Here is a 20,683-nt window from a genome sequence, read left to right as displayed (position 1 = left end):
GGAACGTGACAAATGCCACTCCTCTACCACATTTCAGGGGCCCTTTTCCTGATTAAGCATTTGCTCAGTTGCTGTAAACCCCCAACGACCTCCTAAAGTTCTGATGAAGTTGCTTCTGACAGTTTCTGCCAGGTTTTTTCAGTGGGTCTAGAAAGAGACAGGACCCTAAGAGAATGACTCTACCATTTTCATTGACTTTGGCAGGAATACATCTCCTTTGTGTTTGTAACTCCTTTTCCAGTTGTTAGAAACGTGGCTTCCACTATCCTTAATGTGTTTACTTACTTGATCTATTCCTCTGTGCATGTGTGCAAAGTGACTTCAGTTGTGTCTGACTCTTTGCAACAGCATGGACTATAGCCCGCCAGGCTCCTCTATCCATGGGATTCTCCAGGTAAGAATACTAGAGTGGGTTGCCCTACTCTCCTCCAGGGGATCTTCCGGACCCAGGGGTTGAAACTGTATCTCTTATGTCTCCTGTTTAGGCAGGCGGGATCTTTATCACTAGCACCACCTGGGAAGCACCAATTCCTCTGTATGTACCCAGGGTTCTAACTTCACCATTATCCCCATCCCTGTGTGAACATCCTCTTCTCTGCTCTGACTCTGGTTCCCTATGGCTGGGATACCCTTTACTGCAGATGTCGTCTGCTTCTGCTGGGACTAAGTACTCTATTCACTGTTCATGTTTTAATTTTATTAGTTTTATTGGGGTTTATATAGCTGATCTTGAAATAAGAAAAACTACTACTCGAAACAAAGTATAACTCTTTTCAAATTCTCATGAATTCCTCTTAGGTATGCCCCCCAGTGCTCTTATGGTATAGCTAGGAACAAATATGATTTCCATTCAGTGACAGGAAAATACAGGAAGAAGGCCACTCACCATGGTACCCACAAAATTTATGGTAACCAGTTGTAGCAGCAACCTCTGTGGTGCTGGGGAATTCTTGGTCAGCACCCTCGTCCATGCCTGCAGCAGTTTTCCCAGATCTTCATTACTTTCCTCAAGCCCCCACTATATTCTTTCTAACTTCACTCTGAAGAGATTAACTTTGCAAAAAAAAAAAAAAAAAAGATTAACTTTGCTTTTTGTTTGTTAAGCAAATACAGGCAAACAAATGTCAACTTCTCTCAGTGTTGGTCTCCACTCTCCCTTAAACCTAGTAAGAGCCACCAGGGGCAGACTGAAGTTTTGTGGTGGCTGAGCAGATACAACTGGAGAAGGGAGAACTTTTTAAAAAAACGGATGCAAAAATAGTTACCTTTGCAAAGTTTGTAAAAACACGTGAGCATGTTAAATCTTTGCCAGGGTCCCTCCGAGGGCCTCTGGAAGACGTCTATAGAAAATGGACGTGGGAGGAGGGGAGCTGGGGCTTCAGCAGCCTTAGATAGGCACACACATTCTCCCCTGGATTCTTTTACCCAGAAGTGGCCCTCCTCCCCATCCCTCCTCCCCCTCCTCCCTCCTCCTCTTTCCCCTCCCCCTCTTTCCTTTCCCATCTTCCCCTCCCTTCCTCCTCCCTTCCCCTTCCCCCTCTCCCCTCCTCCTTCCCTCCCCATCCCCCCCCTCCTCTTTCCTCTCCCCCTCCTCCTCCCCCCACCCCTTTACCTTCCCTTCTTCCCCATCCTCCTCCTGGTCCTCCTTCCATCCCAGGGCCACCCACCGTGTCAAGCTCCAGATCTTCTGGGAAGCCTCTGATTCACTCTTTTCCTCCTTCTTTATTGAATCACCCACTTCAGGTTATAAATGTGACCCTGTTCCTCTCAAACTTAAAAACAAAGTAGCCAATCAATCCTAACAGTGTCAACCACCCTTACCCCACCACTGGCCCCCCCCCATGCCCCCAGTTTCTCCATCTCCAAATTCCTTTCTAGCCACCCAATTTGCTCCCTTGCCTTTAACAACAAAATTCTGGGAAAACCACTGGCCTCTCTCCCTGTTCCCCATTCGTTTCCCAATTCATGGCACTCTTCCTTTGGCTCTCATAACTTGGCTGAAATAGGTTTGAGTAAAGTCATCAATGACTATTTTGTTCACTTTATTAGTGATTAAAAAAAACAACAACAACCCAAGCAGTAGAATTAAAGAAGTAATGGTCCTCCTAGCATCTCAAACAGTGAACTGTCTAAAATAGAATTAAGTTTCCCATTACCTCCACTAAGTACATGCCTGGGAATGCCTACTCTAAATAATTTCATGTTTAGAAATAGTTACTTCTCCTTACTTTTTGCTTTGTTCATCCATATCTAAAGCAAACACATATACAATTACATAGGATTTGTCTCTCTCTCCTTTCCCTTTCTCCTTCCCTTCATTCCTTCTTTTCTTCAGAACATAAATCCCATCCTGTTGAATCTTCTATTCTTTCTCTACAATTAATAATATATCACAGCTACACTTACAAACCAACAGATACAAATCTACAGAATTCTTTTTGATGGTTATATAGTACCCCACACTAAAGATACACTGTTTTGTCTTTTTAAAAAATATTTATTTATTTAGCCAAGTCAGGTCTTAGTTGTAACATACTGGCTTAGTAGTTGTGATGGCGGATGGGCTTAGTTGCCCCACAGCATGTGTGATCTTAGTTCCCCGACCAGGGATCAAACCTATGTCTCCTGCATTATAAGGCAGATTTTAAACCACTGTACCATCAGGGAAGTCCCAGGATATACTGTTGTTAATTCAACTATACTCTGTCGGAGTGCATTCAGGTTCTTTTGACTAGGCTGAAGCATATAAAAGTGCCACTTTTGTAGGCTTTTTTTTTTTTTTTCCTATTACATACAATGTTATAATAAATATCTATTTGTGTGTTTCTCTATGATCTTTTCTTTCTGCCGATAAATTCCAAGAAGTGGAACTGTAGTGTTAAAGGTGTATATATTTTACTCCTAGATTGCTTCCCTAAAATGGTGACATAATGTATGTTCCCATCAACAACCTTTTGGGAAGTTATATGTCACAATGACCTCTTTTCAGTGCTTCTCTTAGCAGACTTCACAGTAAACTGTACAGTCGACCCTTGGTATCTGCAGGGGTTGATCCTAGGATCCCCCTGAACACCAAAACCTTGGTATGCTCAAGTCCATTATATAAAGTGATGTAGTATTGTCAGCCTTCCACATCCCTGGTTCTGCTTCACCGTCCTCTCCAGGGTTGGTTGAATCTGGATGCAGAACCCAGAATACAGAAGGCCAAATGGGCTTCCCTGGTGGCTCAGTCGGTAAAGAACCTGCCTGCAATGCAGACCAGGGTTCGATCCCTGGGTCAGGAAGATCCCCTGGAGAAGGAAATTGCAACCCATTCCAGTATTCTTCCCTGGAAAATTCTAATCCCATGGACAGAAGAACTTGGTGGGCTATAGTCCACGGGGTCACAAGAGTCAGGCACAACGTGGTGACTAAACCACCACTGTGTTTGCTATTGTTAATCACTTTTTATCCTGGCTTTGCTTTTTTTTTTTTTAATATGGAACACTTCACGAATCTGCGTGTCATCCTTGTGCAGGGGCCATGCTAATCTTCTCTGTATCGTTCCAATTTTAGTATATGTGCTGCCGAAGTGAGCACCTGGCATCACTTCCAACCAGCTTTCCACTTGCCTCTTTCTGTCTCTTGCCCTAACCTCTCCCATCCAACTATTAACCAGGCCTAACTCTGCTTAGCTTCCGAGATCTGCCATGGTTCTGCCAAGATTTACTTTTCTAGTCACACTAAATGTTCTGTTCTCTCCTTAGGGAAGTTTATGGTTTCAACTATATCATCTCTACACTCAGCCTGCCAATGAGTTGACCCCAAGTTGACTTCACCTGAACTGGAAAAGAATTTCCCTTCCTGAAGATGTCTTACAATCATTATCCAGAAAATTGTGGTAATAACTTCTTGATTACTATTTAATATTCTATAGTGTGTCCCCTGGATTGTGTGGTGTACACGCTCCACAATCACCATTGATAGCTGTGTTTTCCATTCCTCTCCCAAGTCTAAACTTCTATATCAAAATAGTCTCCTGGAGGGCGTGGCGAAAAAGGAGCCCTCCTGCACTGTTGGTAGAAATGTAAGTTAGTGCAGCCACTATGGAGAACAGCATGGAGGTTCTTCAAAATAAAAAAAATAGAGCTACAAAATGATCCGGCAATCCCACTCCTGGACATATATCCAGAGAAAAGCATAATTTGAAAAGATACGGGCAGCCCAATGATACGGGCAGCACTATTTACAATAGCCAAGACACGGAAACAAACTAAATGTTCAGCGGAGTAGATAAAGAAGATGTGGTACATATATACAACGGAATATTACTTAGCCGACTTTGCAACCCCATGGACCGTAGCCCACCAGGCTCCATGGAATTCTCCAGGCAAGAATACTGGAGTGGGTTCCCATTCCCTTCTCCAGGGGATCTTCCCGACCCAGGGATTGAACTCAGGTCTCCTGCAATGCAGGAAAATTCTTTACTGTCTTTACCATTAGGAAGTCCTAAAAAAAAAAAGAATGAAACAATGCCATTTGCAGCAACATGGATGGACCTAGGGATTGCCATACTGAGTGAATTAAATCAAAGACAAATATCATATGATATTGCATGACGGAGCAACTGAACTGATGGCTTATACGTGGAATCTATTAAAAAAAAAAAGAAAGAAACAGAAACAGAACTATAGATGTAGAAACCAACTTATGGTTACCAGGAGGTATGTGGGGGGATAAACTGGGAGACTGGGATGGACATATACACACTATTATATAAAATAAATAACTAATAAGAACCTACTGTATAGCACAGGGAACTCTACTCAATACTCTGTAATTGCCGATAAAGGAAAAGAATCTAAAAAAGAGTAGATATATGTATAACTGATTGACTTTGCGGTATACCTGAAACTAACATTACATTACATGTAAACCAACTATACTCCAATAAAAATTTAAGAAAAATAGAACAACACATTCTCCTGGATAGCCGCAGCTTGGTGTTTTACAAACACCGCCAGTATAAAAGGCCCATTGTTGAACTTACCAACAGCCCCTCTTGAATTGCTCCTTATGCATTTCTTTTCTTAGTAAATAAGACTGCCATTCACTGGGATGCATAATTTAGAAACCTGGAAATTCATCCTAGTCTACTTCTGTCTCTCTCAATTCACATCTGATGGGTCACCAAGTCCTGCAGTTTTGATCTCATGTTCCTGAAATCTACCACCCCTTTTCCAATTCCACTGCTGCTATCCTGACCATCTCTTTCATAGACTAAAAATAACTTCATCACTGGTCTTCCTACCTTTTTTTTTTTTTTTGCCTTGCCTCCCTTCTGTTACCCACGCTGCTGCCAGAGAAATTATTTAACATGCAAATCAATTCTCACCATGAGAAAAATCCTACAATATCCACACTGTCAAGAGGTGAAAATCTAAACTTCTTAGCATGACTTTAAAAGCTCTTTATTATCCAATACCTACTTAACGGTCTTGCCTCATTTCCTGATATTCTCTGAAAGCGCCCTAGGCTTCAGATATATGGATCTACTTTCAGATTCCCAACATGCCAAGCTCTCTCTCTAATAATTCAGTGTCTTTGCACCTGCTCTCCTTCTGCTTGGAATTCCTTGTCAGTCATGTTGGCTTGACAAACTCTGACTTAAATTTCAAGACTCAACTGCAGGGTTATTTTCCCTTCTTTATTTATTTTTTTTTTATTTTCCCTTCTTTAAATTGTTCAGTTAGCCATAAGTGCTCTGTTCTTGAGTTCCTTGTTGGTATGGTACAAACATGCACTACAGTAATTTTAACTATTTATTTATTTTTGTTTCATTAATTGGATTTTTTTTTTCATTAATTGGATTTTTTAAACCAGGTTGTAAGCTTCTAGAGAGTAGGGACTATATGATTAATCTTATCTTTGCATGCCCAGAGCTTTACTGAGACTGGCCTTGAATATTCTTAATAGGCACTTGAATGCACATGAAACAAATTATTAAGAAGAACAGCAACCTGACTGAACTTAAGCTATAGATTTTCACCTGAGTAGCTTTAAAGAAATTGCAAAAAATAAATAATACATTAAAGCAAATTTAAGAACAGAAAACTAAAGTAAATTTCCTATTATTTCACTACCCTAATCACTGTTTTAGTGCAGTTTTTGTCTTTTCTCAAACATGTGATATTAATATATATATGTTTATATTTAAATATGTATGTATATATTTATATTTTATATAGCTGTAATTAAAATCTACATGCACTTTGGGATTTCCTTGGTGGTCCAGTGGCTGAGATTCTGTGATCTCAATGCAGGGGACCCCAGTTCAATCCCTGGTTGGGAACTAGATCCCACATGCTGCAACTAAAACTTCGCATGTCACAACTAAAGATCCTACAAGCTGTACTAAGACCCTGTGCAGGCAAATAAATAAATATTTTTAAAAAATATGTGCATTTTTTATAAGTTTTCAAACTTAACGAACTGTAAACATTTTTCTAACAGTTTTATAGTCCTCCAAATTATTATTTTCCAGGACTACAAACATCTCAATTCCCTACTAAGGTTGATAGTCCAAATGAGACTTAGGTTATACCCAGTTTTCTGTTATAAATAGGAATAGATCCAGGTTTTATGAACCTGAAATTTATACAATTTTGAGTGATGTTTTCAGAAAAAGAACACAAAATTATCTTACTTTTGCAAATAGGACCATGTGAACACATTGTGTTTCACAGGGGCCTGTGAAAGTGGGAAGGGAGTCCTGAAGGTTAATTTTCATTGGCTTTGCAGTTATCACCTCCAACTAGAAATAATCCTGGACTAAACATTTTGAGCATGATTTTTTTTCCCCTTTGTTTCCTTGATGTCTAAAGGATTCCCAGTTACCAGGATCCCATTTGCCTTGCGGGAGTTGGGAAAGGAAATGGTCATTTATTGAGCACCTATTACATAGTGACCAGTTTCTTTCTTTTTTTTTTTGACCAGTTTCTATATATTTTCAAATTTAATTCCTACCACAAGCCTGAAAACGAAAATCTCCATGTTACGGATGAGAAAACTGAGGTGCAGTGCGCTTAAATAGCATCCTCAGAGTTACACATCTAGTGACTGGAAGGGTTGGATCCTTCTGGTCTTATTCCAAAGCTCATACCTTCCTGACTACATCATGGTGTCTCCACAGCCTCATAGCTTGGAGGTAATGTTTTCTGGGTTATTGTTGAAAACCGGTTCTTAGTGATTTGAGGATGACAGAATACAAAACTTGCAGAATCCTGACACGGTTCATGGAAGAAGATAATTTAGATCAGTGGTGGCTAGCCTTTCACAGGTGAATTGAGGAGAGAGATTTGGCTCTTTCTAGCCTGCCTGGAAATCCCATGGACAGAGGAGTCTGCCGGGCTACAGTCTGCGGGGTCGCAAAAGAGTCGGACACGACTGATTCGCTAAACAATCCGCTTACAGACACGCATCACATTAGTTCCATGTCTATTTCCATTCTGTGGTCGGAAGACCTGGGTTAGGTTGGGACTTGCTGTGGTCTACGTGAGTGGCCTTGGGAAAGTCATTGAGTCCCCTAGGTTCCCATTCTCCCCCTCTGATGCAATGAGGATGCCAAGTGACACAACCTGTCTTACCCTAGGGTAGTTAGGAGTGTCAGATCTGAGTGTGAGCAGCACTTAAGTGAATTTCAATGTTACTGCTAGAGTAGCTCCGGCTCCGCGCCACCTGCTCACAGGTAAGGGTGACTGACAGGTGGGTAGAATGCTGCTGATGGCTCCTTTAGGTTAACTCTCAGGGGTGCCATCCCCCTTACTTCACCCCCCACCCCCCAAGCTGCCACGTGATTCCAAGGGCTTCTGGGCGCCCAGTGCAAGGCGGCGAGCAGCCGGCCAGATGCTGTGCAAAAATCCAGAGTCTGAGATTCCAAGGAATCTTTTCCTCTTCAATCTGAGAGCGGATCGTCAAAACATGCCAGACATTTATCACTAAACGCAGTTTGCAAAATTCTAGCACCGTCCCTTTGCTCTGTTAGGTGCTGACGCATTTATCTTAGTGTTATCTGCCCGTTTAGAAATCCTTTAGTCCTTGTCGGACTTAATTTTGGGGAGCAATCTGTAGTTCTGGGAAACCGGGAGAAAATTTTAAAAATTTCAGTTTTCTGTTGGCGTTTTAATACCCTTCACCATACCCATGTTCAAAGCCGGTGGAAGCAACATTAGTTTTTATTTTCCTTAAAAAAAAAAAGAAAAAGATGCTTAAACAGATTTCCAACCCTGGGACTAAACTCATGCCTCGCATCGGGATCCAGGTGGCTCCCCGAGCGTGGACCTGCGGCTCTGCGGGCCCAGCCAGCCGTCTCCCGCCGCCCACCGTGGCCCCGGCCCAGGTGGCGGCCGGTGTGGACCGGGAGCCCCACCTGGCTGGGCCGGCGGCGGCCGCACAAAGAGCGGTGCAGGCGGCTGCCGGGCCGAGCCGCAGAAAGTAGTCCCGACCACGCCGGCTCCCGATGTTGTTCGACGTCGCTTCACGCCCTCCGCGGGGAGGGCCGAAGGGGCCGGCCCGGGAAAGAATCCCTTCGGAATGCGCCGCCGGGCGGCCTTTCCCCTCCGGCCCGCCTCTGCTGGCCCCGCCGATCTCCCGGGGTCTCCTCGCCGAGGCTGTGCGCACGGTCTCTTCTCCTTTTCTAACCTGCCCGGGAGGCGGCGCCGAGGGAGGGGAGGGCTCGCCGCGCGCAGGGAGACCTCGGCGGCTAGCCGTGACGGCGGGAGGCGTATCCCTGCGCCGCTGCGTGAGAGGAAGAGGCTGAATGAGGAGCTGCGCGGGGGAAGCGGGGCGCCGGGGGAGGAGGCGGCGGGATGGAAGCAGACGCTGGCGTCGCGCGAGCTCCGGGCGGAGCGGCGCGGTAGAGAGGGCGGCGGCGGCGGCGCGCGCGGAGCCTTGACGGGCCCCCCTTTCTTTCTTCTCTCTCTGGAAAGCTGGGAAGCATGAGCGTGCAGCCCTGCCGCTGCGGCGGCCGCCCCGGCTCCTCGCCTCCCCCTCTTCGGGCCGCCCCTCGCCGGTGAGAGAAGCGAGCGCGAGAAGGGAAGATGGGGGCTGTCCTGAGGAGCCTCCTGGCCTGCAGTTTCTGCGTGCTCCTGAGAGGTGGGAGAGAAAGCGGGGGGACGGGAAAGTTGGTGGGGTTTGCGGGGGGAAGGAGGCGGTCTTGTTCTGTTGTGTCTGCGGGGGGCAGGGGAGGCGGGGAGGCGAAGCTGGGGAAGAGGAGTCGGGAGAGGCCTGGTCGTGGGGAAGGAGGGAGCAAGGGGCCCGGGAGAAGGGGCTGCGCGCTCCGCCCGGCCACGCTGCAGCCCCCGCCTCGCTTGGCCCACCGCGTCCGGACAGAGCGTTCGTCCGGGCTTCCTGGCGGGGTGACCTCCCCCCGGAGCCCCATCCTGTCCGAGTGACTGGGGATCGGTGGGTCCCCTGCCTGCAGTCACCGGGGACGAGGGGCTTTGTATGGATCTTGGCTCTCGGAACGTTGGAGCCCAAGATGCTTCAGCGTTTGGATTTCTCCCTCCAAGCCCCCACCTTTTCCCTGTGGGTCCCGTGAACTTTTAGAGCCCTCTTACTATTTTTTCCAGGCCTTGTAACAACTAATAACTGGTTTCCGTGGAGGGTGTAATGATCGTGGGTGAGAGCACAGTTGGAAAAGGACTCCGAGGTTATAGGTCGAGTGTTTTCAGCCTTGGGGAATCGCCTGGGCTCCAGCCCATAATAAAATAGAAACGTTGCCCTTGCAACCTCTGGCATTCAGGACTTGCCCCTATTTTCGGAGCATGCAAGTGTACAGTTGGCACCAATTAGGAAAGTCATCCTTGGTGGAGAGGAGCCTGTCCTGGGACCTAAGTTATCGTATGCTGCGCTCCCCTGGAGACTGCGTGGCAAGTTGGGAAATAACATAGGCTCTTCTAGGTACTCTTCCCCGAGCATCGCCTAAATTCGATGGTCCTAGGTTTTATTTTTTAGATTGGCCTGCGAAGCTGTTACATATGCTGCGACTTTTATTTTGTGACAGTTCACTGAGGTTTTTGACTGGCCCGCAAGATTTCAACAGCTCTTCTCACATCAGTGGTGAAGTGGTGATGACTCTGATGCTATGGGGCATTTACCAGCAGAGGAATTTAGGTACCAATTGATGCAATGACTTGAAGCTTTGGTTTCAGTTAACAATTCTCAGTTGTGTTCACGGTCAGTTCTTTGCAGGTATGGGACCTCTTGGGTGTAAGGAGATTTTTAGCTGTTAATTTAATAGGCTAAATTTATGTTCAGTGTGCACACTTACTGAAGTTTCCAGAACACAATAGTAACAGTCTTGTGTTATAAATGAGCCAGATATACCATTTCTGAGTATATATTTATTGGATGAGCATGATTGACATTGTTTTGGAGGAGGAAATTTTTTCTTTAGTTACACTTCAGGATTATTCAGGGAGATCCCCTGGAGGAGGAAATGGCAACCCACTCCAGTGTTCTTGCCTGGGAAATCCCATGGACCGAGGAGCGCAAAAGAACTATTGATTTAACTGAGACACGACTGAAGTGACTAAACAGCAGCCGCAACAGCAGGATTATTAGGTCTGCCTGTTTTATTTACTTATACTTAATTACAACTCACTGTAAGCATATTCTAAACTATTTCCACGTGTAAACTTCAGAAAGCTAGTGCTTATTTCATTTTCTTGGCAGAGAATTGAATGCAGTGCTATGTACTTGAGAGGTCTAGTAAGTATATGTTTATTTTAGTATGATATAGTCCCTATTGAAGGGGGAATTTGCTATAGTTGTGAGAAACAATTTTATTTGACATAGAATATGGATATATTTTAAGACAGACGGTTAATAGAATTAACAAATAGAGTCCGCTGTTGAGTTAAATAAAGCCTTGGTGAAATTGCATTCCATTACCCAAATGCTTCTGGTTGCCCAATTGTATTTCTTGGAAGAGAAGGTTATGTTGTAAATGCCACTTGTTTAACACCAGGATGGAGCCCAGAATTGGGTTTATTCGTTATTGGAGTTAAGAGAAGTTACACTTGAAATAATATTGTGAAGTATGATATTATGTAAGAAGACCTAGAAAAGTTAATAGTTCAAATTGCCTCATTTCCACCAGCAGAGTTTCCAAAAGTGAAGCTCTTATTTTAAATATAATCTAATCATGGTTTAAGGTGACCTTTGAATTTAACATACTTAACCATGGGTATATATTTGAACTAAAACTCGTTTTACTGTGAAAGATTTTTATTCATAATTTAGGTTCTTCTCATTCCTTGATAATGTCATCCTCTGTTAAAATTGTTACTAGTTCATCTTGGACACCAAGAGAAACGTGATTAATTTGTTGTATTAAGATCACTTTTCTTCACAGAAGAGTTGGAAGTTTAACATTGGGAAGATGGGATGATGGGAGAGTGTGGGAGACCTTTGGTCCTCTGGCCCAGTTAAATCAATAGTTGAAAGCCGGGAAATAATGCTGTCATTATCTGGACTGTGTCCTCATCCCTGTCATCAGAGGACAAGGTGTGATGGAAAGATTGGGGGATTTCAGCACCCAAACCTTGAGTTTAAAGTCCGTGTTTCTGGAAGTCTGTGTCTACCCCCACCCAAAACATGTTGAAATCCTAACCCTAAATGTGACAGTGTTAGGAGGTGGGACCTCTGGGAGGTAATTAAGTCATGATGGTGCAGTCCTCTCTATATCATACTTATAAAAGGGACTCCAGAGAATTCTCTCATCCTCTGCCATGGGAGAATACACTAAAAAGACAGCAGTCTGCAGCTTGGCAGAGGCACCTCACCAAAACCTATCCATGCTGGCACCCTGATTGCAAACATTTAGCTTCCAAACTGTGAGAAATAAATTTCTGTTGTTTATAAGCCAAAAAAAAAAAGTCCGTGCTTCACTACCAAATAACCTTGTGATTCTGATCTAGTCAGTTTTTCTGGGCTCCAGTTTCTTTATCTGTAAAATGTGGGTAGTATTACCAAGCTAGTTTGCAAATTTGTTAGGCATGTTAAATGAAATACTGAATGTAAAGTGGTTTGCAAATGTTATTTTTTGTTACAATTTTCGATGGTGGACATATCCTCAAATGTCGGGGATTTGAGATTTAATTTCTATGAGATTCACAAGTTCTTAAAGATTTTGATCCTTCTGGTCTAACCACTTCATTTGTAAGTGGGGAAACTCACATTCAGAGAGATTATAACTTGATCAAAATCTTACAAGTGATTAATATTAGAGCATGGATTTATTGTTCATTCTTTCAGCAATTAGCTATGGAATACCTACTGTGTATCAGACTCTGATGGTACATTGGTGAGCAAAATCAACATGGGCCATGCTCTGATGGACCTCACCATCTAGGTTGCCATCCTTAACTTCCATCCAGTTACTGATTAGAAAAGATTGTACCTCTGATTTCCTAGAGGAAATTTTTTTATATAAGAATATAAGTTTTGGTGTGTAAATTTTATAAATACTGTGTCCCAGCATATCTTGAGAAGGTTTTGTTGTTTTGTAAGAATTCTTTGCTACTTTTTTTGTTATTGTTAATTTGTTTTGGTGGGGTGGTGGTAAATACTGTAAGCTAAAGCCGCTAGTGTTTTCCATCTCAAATTTTTATAGTTGTCGTCCTTGGAAAATTGCTTAACATCAAGTATAATGAGATCTTAGGAGGATAGAATGAATTTTGGAGTGGGAATCAGAATTTGATTCTCATTCTAAGTTTGCCAGTAGCCAGCTAGCTGTGTGACCTTGGATAGGTCATTTAATCTTCGTACACCTTCATTAGCTTCATTAGGATAATGAATCCTTCTTTTGCAGGTTCTTACTTCATGTTAACACACTAAGGGCTCTGAGAAGTTCTGAGGTAGAGACCAGTTTTAACTTTGTTGAAATTTACTGTTTCCCAAACTCACCAATGAACTTTTTTTGGTGATTTCTGTAATTTTGTAACATTCTGCTGAACCTGTGTTCCAGGAACACATGTAGAGAGAACCTGAGCTAGGTAGCCTTTTAAGCATTAGGGTGAGTCATGTGAATTGATATTTGATGACAGTTTCATATAATTAAATTTGATACTTTAATCGCTGCTTACTTACTTGGCTTTAGATTTGCTCATCTGGCTAGGAAATAATTTGACTGGTTATGAAACTTTTGGGTTTCAATTCATTGTTTTCATCAGGCCTAACAGTAATTTCCCATGGTTCAGTTTTTCAGATAATTTTTCTTTAATTGAAAATTTTCTATTTGCTGAACTGAAATACTTTTCTGTATAGTTAGTTGTATGTGCTTTGACTATCAGAAAGGTTAGTCTTTTTTTTTGAGTATCAAGGAAGGTTCTTTGAAGGAGTATATAAATGGAAAATATTCTATGTGAATTTATAAATTGAACATAATGGAAAAATAAGTAACACCAGGTTATAGTCATGTTTAGGCCATGGGTAAGTACTCTGAGAAAATTGATTTTTATCATGGACATTTTATTGCAGACTTATATTCTGAGAAGACTATAAGGAGGGGAGCTGTAGCAGAAAGCTGTGGGCTTTGCTGACAAACCAAGTCCAAGTCGTCTACCGCTTTATGGCACCCTTGGACGGGTTACTTAGCTTTAGTTCCTGCTATTAGATGGGGTAGTATCTTCCAGGATTTCTGTGAGAACTCATGGTTTGATTGCAAAGGCGTGGTCAGTAGTAGACTTTGAAGGAAGAGCTATTATTGTTAAGATGGCTAATTTAAAAGAAATATTAATGCTCAGGAAAGACAAATAAAACATGTTCTGGGCACTGTTTTAGGCCAGTAGTTTTTGAACTTGATTATTCTGCAACTGGAACTACATGAAATACTTTGATATTTTCTATTTTATTTTATATAAACAACATGGCCTCTATCTACTTAATTTATTTTTTTTTTCTATCTACTTAATTTAATTTACCTTTTAAGGGATTACAGCTTGAACCTTTTATGTGATTATTATAAATAAGAATAAATAGTTGATTATGATACTTATTTTAAAATTGCCCATATTTATGGACAAAATAAAGTATTTCTAATAGAAAATTTTGCCATTGTATTATTTGTTTATAATGATTAAAATAATTCGATTCATGGACTTTTCCCTGTAGGGTGGGTAAATACTATACTGAGCTCCTGCCTTGTATGTTTCATGCTTTATGTGAGAGTCTTTATGTTTCTTCTGTAAAAGGAGCCTCCCCTTAAAGAATAGAATTCTGCTTCATGTGAACAACTTGGAAATTTAGTCAGATACCTGGACTAGGCAACCTAAAGAATAGAATATTTGCCTTTGAGATGATTCATTTAAAACATAATTCATCATAAATACAAGGAAAACTGTTATTTGTTATTATTAGCACTTGCTTTTGTTTCTCAAGCTGTTAGTGTTATTTGTGGCAGTAGTGACTGTTCTCACAAAAGGTTTAAGTCATTCACATGAGAGACTGGAAAATTCTGAAATGTGCCTGGGCTCAATTTGGTGAAAATTGCAAGTAATTCAGTGCTAATTTTTGTTTCTGTAACACCTTGCTTGGAAGGGCCAGGAGCTTGGGGATGTGAAGTGAAATCATATTTTTAGGCAAAAAAAAAAGTGAATTTTTAAGTTGCTAATTGACTAGAAAGGTGAATGACTGACCTAACGCCTGATTGCATGTCCTCCGGACAGTAATTTTCCACACAGTGCCTTCTGTGTTCACTTGAATTCACCTGTACCTTATTATGGTTTTGAAAGTGATACCAATTACTTTTGATATGAGGAAATAAATACCATTGTAATTTTGGAGGTCAGGAGGCTCTTTAGTTATTCGCTTTCTGCCATAAGGGTGGTGTCATCTGCATATCTGAGGTTATTGATATTTCCCCCGGCAATCTTGATTCCAGCTTGTGCTTCATCCAGCCCGGCATTTTGCGTGATGTACTCTGCACATAAGTTAAATAAGCAGGGTGACAATATACAGCCTTGATGTGCTGTATGTATGTACTGGATATACTGAATATCAATAATCTCAGATATGCAGATGACACCACCCTTATGTCAGAAGGCGAAGAAGAACTAAAGAGCCTCTGGATGAAAGTGAAAGAGGAGAGTGAAAAAGTTGGCTTAAAACTCAACATTCAGAAAACTAAGATCATGGCATCTGGTCCCATCACTTCATGGCAAATAGATGGGGAAACAGTGGAAACAGTGACAGACTTTATTTTTTGGGGCTCCAAAATCACTGCAGATGGTGACTGCAGCCATGAAATTAAAAGACGCTTGCTCCTTGGAAGAAAAGTTTTGACCAATCTAGATAGCATATTAAAAAGCAGAGACGTTACTTTGTCAACAAAGGTCCGTCTAGTCAAAGCTATGGTTTTTCCAGTAGTCATTTATGGATATGAGGGTTGGACTGTAAAGAGAGCTGAGCGCCAAAAAATTGATGCTTTTGAACCATGGTGTTGGAGAAGACTCTTGAGAGTCCCTTGGACTGCAGGGAGATCCAGCCAGTCAGTCCTAAGTGAAATCAGTCCTGAATATTCATTGGAAGGACTGATGCTGAAGCTGAAATTCCCAATACTTTGGCCACCTGATGTGAAGAACTGACTCATTTGAAAAGACCCTGATGCTGGGAAGGATTGAAGGCAGAAGGAGAAGAGGAAGACAGAGGATGAGATGGTTGGATGGCATCACTGATTCAATGGGCATGAGTTTGAGTAAACTCCGGGAGTTGGTGATGGACAGGGAGGTCGAACGGGCTGCAGTACATGGGGTCATGAAGACTCAGACATGACTGAGCGACTGAACTGAACTAAATTTTAGAGTTTGCATGTATATGGTTTGTCATATTGCTGTTAAGTAAAAGCCAATGCAGATTTGGGTAAGGACTTTATTCAAAAAGATAATTGCAACAGGGAGAATGCTCTGACTGCACTGTCTGCAGGCATTTCAGAATAAAACACTAAAAGACTTTTATGGAGAAGGGTGAGCAGTCTAGCAGGAACTTTGTAGGAGTGTGAGCTGAGTGGGTGGTGGTAAGCAGATTCAAGATCAGGAAAGTGAAACTGGAGTTTCTAATTTCCTGCAGTCAGTTGATGGCTTGGAAAGAGCTGTTAGGGGACCTAACATCAGTTTGCTTAAGTTTAGAGCTAACCAAACTTTAGGGGCTTGTAGGAAAGAGAAAAGTCTGACTGAAGTTAGACTTTTTGGTTGTGCCAAGTTAGTGGCTAAGCAAGGGCAATTGTGAGCACTTGGTCAGTCCTACTGTTGTTTACAACAAAATTTGTCTGTCTTAGGAATATGTTTTAGTCCATTTAGGCTTCTATAACAAAATATAGACTGGATGGCTTATAAACAACAGAACTTCATTTATCACAGTCTGGAGGCTGATAACCCAGCAGCAGGGTCTCAGTATGGTAAGATTCTGGTGAGCACACTCTTCAGGTTGCAGATAGCTAAGACCTCTCTTTGTATCCTCTCAGGGCAGAGAGAAGAGAGCTCTCCCTGGAATCTTACAAGGGTATTGATCCTATTTATGAGGATTTCACCCTTATGACCTCCCCAGGGACCCACCTCCTGATAACATTCATTTGAGGGGGGAGTGTAGGGTTTCAGCATGTGAATTTTGAGGGGCAGAAATGTTCAGTCCACAACAAGGTAGGCTAAAGTCATTGTGAGTTTGGTCTGATTATTTATGTTCAGTTCAGTCGCTCAGTTGTGTCCGACTTACTGCGATCCCATGAACCCCAGTACGCCAGGCCTCCCTGTCCATCACCGACTGCCAGAGTCTACCCAAACCCATGTCCATTGAGTCCGTGATGCCATCCAACCCTCTCATCCTCTGTCATCCCCTTCTCCTGCCCTCAATCTTTCCCAGCATCAGGGTCTTTTCCAATGAGTCAGGTGGCCAAAGTATTGGAGTTTCAGCTTCCACATCAGTCCTTCCAGCGAACACCCAGGACTGATCTCCTTTAGGATGGACTGGTTGGATCTCCTTGCAGTCCAAGGGACTCTCAAGAGTCTTCTCCAACACCACAGTTCAAAAGCATCAATTCTTCTGTGCTCAGCTTGCTTTATAGTCCAACTCTCACATCCATACATGACTACTGGAAAAACCGCAGCCTTGACTAGACGGACCTTTGTCTCTGCTTTTTAGTATGCTGTCTAGGTTGGTCATAACGTTCCTTCCAAGGAGTAAGCGTCTTTTAATTTCATGGCTGCAGTCACCATCTGCAGTGATTTTGGAGCCCAGGAAAACAGTCAGCCACTGTTTCCACTGTTTCCCCATCTATTTGCCATGAAGTGATGGGACCGGATGCCATGATCTTACTTTTCTGAATGTTGAGTTTTAAGTCAACTTTTTCCACTCTCCTCTTTCACTTTCATCCAGAGGCTCTTTAGTTCTTCTTCACTTTCTGCCATAAGAGTGGTGTCATCTGCATATCTAAGGTTATTGATATTTCTCCTGGCAGTCTTGATGCCAGCTTGTGCTTCCTCCAGCCCAGTGTTTCTCATGATGTACTCTGCATATAAGTTAAATAAACAGGGTGACAATATACAACCTTGACGTACTCCTTTTCGTATTTGGAACCAGTCTGTTGTTCCATGCCCAGTTCTAACTGTTGCTTCCGGACCTGCATACAGGTTTTTCAAGAGGCAGGTCAGTTGGTCTGGTATTCCCATCTCTTTTAGAATTTTCCACAGTTTATTGTGATCCACACAGTTGAAGGCTTTGGCATAGTCAATAAAGCAGAAATAGATGTTTTTCTGGAACTCTTTTGCTTTTTCTATGATTATTTATGTAGGTGTAGGCATTTTAAGTTTGCTTCAGTGGGATTTTTTTTATAAGGAATTTTGGAATGAACTTTAAAAGCCTTTTGAGGCCAAGAAAGCCAATTGGATTTCACTTGCAGTACTTACAGATTTGGGTGAATTCTTCAAGTCCCCAAAATATCCTGGGGTTTCTGGGCCTGCCTGAAATTAACTTTGCTTACTTTACCTTTAAGTCTGAGAACTCTGTAAGCCAAGTACCGGATTGGTTTTCCCAAGAGGACTGTAAGCATTGCTCAATAAAATCAACCACAGCTCCTTAAAAGTGTCTGGTGGTATTAGATTAAAGGAACATGACTTTGAAACATGACATCCAGTCAAAGCCTTGGTTGCATAATAATGTTTCCAACCGGGAGGACAGACTCTTATTGAACTTATGCAAATAACTATATTGCCATGAAAATAAAAAAAACTTAGTTAATACCTGAGTTTTGTTTTTGAATGATGGAGTCAGGGAGATAAAGATCAGTGTCTTATTTCCGTTTACAGAAGTAAACTTGCATTGTAGGTTACTTACATTGTCATTGAAATACAGGTGGCATAAGAGAAAAGAGAAACAAATTGCTATTATCTAGAGAATAGGACATTAAAGCATCAGCAGTATTTTAAAACCCACAGTCACTGTTTGTCAGTTTATTCAGTCCCGAGAGATTCTTGTTCTGCTAGATCTTGGGTTAGCAGTCTCATGGATCCATTTGCTTCTTTACTAGGTTTTTGGGAATCCTGACTCAGTATAGTCTCAGTTATTTAAGTGATGCCATCAGAAGCTTGTTTCCAAGAGTACAGTCCTCTTTCAACAATACTTGTTTTGTTGTTGAAGACAAAAGCTTGGCCTGTAGCTGATTTGCAGGTGCTTTCAGAGAAGCATCAAAGTAAAACACTCTGTAATGACAAGACTTAAAATGGTGGTGATAGTTTATTATGGATAATTTCAAAACTGAAAGATCTGATGAGAGTTTGTTATAGAAAATAATGCAGTTGATAAATAAGTTTGGTTGTTTCTATGGCATGCACACCAAAATAAGTTCAGAGAAGTTTTAGGAAAAATGTAAACATAATGTGCAAACATAATGATTAATCTTATTTTTAAAAAGTAGATATTACGTTGATTCATGAGTATAAATGAATAAGAATCTTTGCAGAGAAGAAGACTTAAAAATATGTAGTAATCCTGAGACATAGTGTGTCTTGAAGCATATATTTAGAGCATATGAAGAGTAATATCAAGTTTATCAAGTAAAATTTTTTAGTTAAGTCTGGAGTAAGTCCTGAACATCTGTCTAATAAAATTCCATAAGTAAGTTGTGTGAATCCCTGATGGACAACCCTCACTGGTCTACGAAGAATATACTATATTGAAATTAAAGAAATGAAATTATGACCAAGATAACACTAAAAAAATCATAAAAGAATAAAGAGTAATGAAAACTATAATTGACACTGTACTGTTGTCTAATGTTGGAGGAAGCACCACTCAGTCTGTTGATCAACAGAAACATGTTGTGGACACTGAGACTAATCATAAATTTCTAGGAACGTCATTCAACTTTTGAAATAATCATATTGATCGATAATCATATTGATCAAATGATGATAATCATTTTACCCATTCAGATTTAATCTAGGGAGGGTAAGCATGTCTTCTAACTTGACTGTGCTTCCTATACAAAGCATAACATTGATCAAATAAACCAATTATTTTTCATGCCTCTTTTTTTACAAGGTGAAAGGATTAATCCTTTGTGAACTTCCAGGGGCCCTTTAGGAAATTCTAAAGAGTTATAGGTGCAAAATACATCATTTAGTATTTTATTTTGAAAAGACAGAATGTCAAAACCTGTCAGGAAATTTGAACATTCGATTAAATAGGGTCTTGGATCAGTGTCAAAAAATTTTTTTGAAAGTGAACATAGGAAGCAACCTTAGCTCTTTCAAAAGTGAGAAGACTTTTTAAAATAGTAAGACGTGATAAAATTAAGATCAATTACAGGAAATTCTGAAAAGACACTGGATTTTTGGTTCCAGGGAGATTGGTTACTCAGAGGCAAAGAAAAACCTTTTATAACCTCTTTAAGAGCAGATCAGTAACCCAAGAAATTTTTGTCACTTTAGTAGAAAATCAGATTTTAGTTTTATACAAGTATAATATTTGATAGTGAAGCATTTTCTGAAAATCTTACAAATAAACCTGTCAAGTCTTACCTGGCTTTGATGACAAAATTATTTTTTTTCAGGAACTTGTTATACAGCTTTGTATTCTTTGTTATACAAATTTGTATTTGTTTCTATTCAGGTTTTGTTCTATACATGTTCCTTTTTCTCATTCTGAAACACTTTTAGTCATTTTACTTTAGTATTGTTTTCTTTTTCCTTAAAAGCACATCTTGCATAACTTGTATACAGAGCTGTTCCTTTCTATCCTATTAGAGTCTCCTTTACATACAAGATTGTAACTTATAATTACAGTAACTAGTATTTTACAGAGAAAACTATGAGGTAGAGAATTGTACTACCAACATTTTGTAGTAGCCTGGCAGAGCTTATGAATATATATCTTACAACTTACAACTTCTTATAGTCATATTCTTCCAAATAGTACAACTTCTCAATGTGGCAGAAGTGAATATATTTATTAATAGACTCAAATATACATAGCTTCTTGGTGCCATGAAAATAAGAAACAGAAGCCTATATAAACTTGAAATGCTTATGCCTCAGTGTTCTGTCTTATATAGAAATGACCTAGGTATTTAATGAATATTCATGAACTAACAGTAACTTAAAGCCTTAGACTTAATGCTAAAAGATTTTGGAAATGATCTTCAAGTTGGCCT

At 41.1% G+C, this 20,683-nt stretch overlaps 1 protein-coding gene and 1 non-coding gene across 7 annotated transcripts in view; one reads left to right on the top strand and one right to left on the bottom strand.

Moving 5' to 3' along the window:
- Positions 1 to 3,472: 3,472 nt before the first annotated feature.
- Positions 3,473 to 3,579, bottom strand: LOC122680955. The gene has a single exon (XR_006336863.1). It is a non-coding gene; the product is annotated as a U6 spliceosomal RNA (small nuclear RNA).
- A 5,104-nt stretch (positions 3,580 to 8,683) lies between these two features.
- LRP6 (LDL receptor related protein 6) overlaps positions 8,684 to 20,683 on the top strand; it is a 173,332-nt gene continuing 161,332 nt past the window's right edge. For 2 of the 6 annotated variants that reach the window (XM_043880587.1, XM_043880585.1), the window contains exon 1: positions 8,690 to 9,132. In XM_043880587.1, the coding sequence (XP_043736522.1) occupies positions 9,078 to 9,132 (55 nt within the window). In that variant the 5' untranslated portion in view covers positions 8,690 to 9,077. Of the gene's footprint in view, positions 9,133 to 20,683 lie in introns of all 6 variants that reach the window. The other 4 variants (XM_043880589.1, XM_043880586.1, XM_043880591.1 and 1 more) reach the window with 4 other exon arrangements.

This window comes from Cervus elaphus, chromosome 22 (assembly GCF_910594005.1).
Source record: "Cervus elaphus chromosome 22, mCerEla1.1, whole genome shotgun sequence".
NCBI lineage: Eukaryota > Metazoa > Chordata > Mammalia > Artiodactyla > Cervidae > Cervus > Cervus elaphus.
The sequence above is the reverse complement of the archived record's forward strand: the minus strand, read 5'-3'. Positions and strand labels throughout refer to the sequence as shown.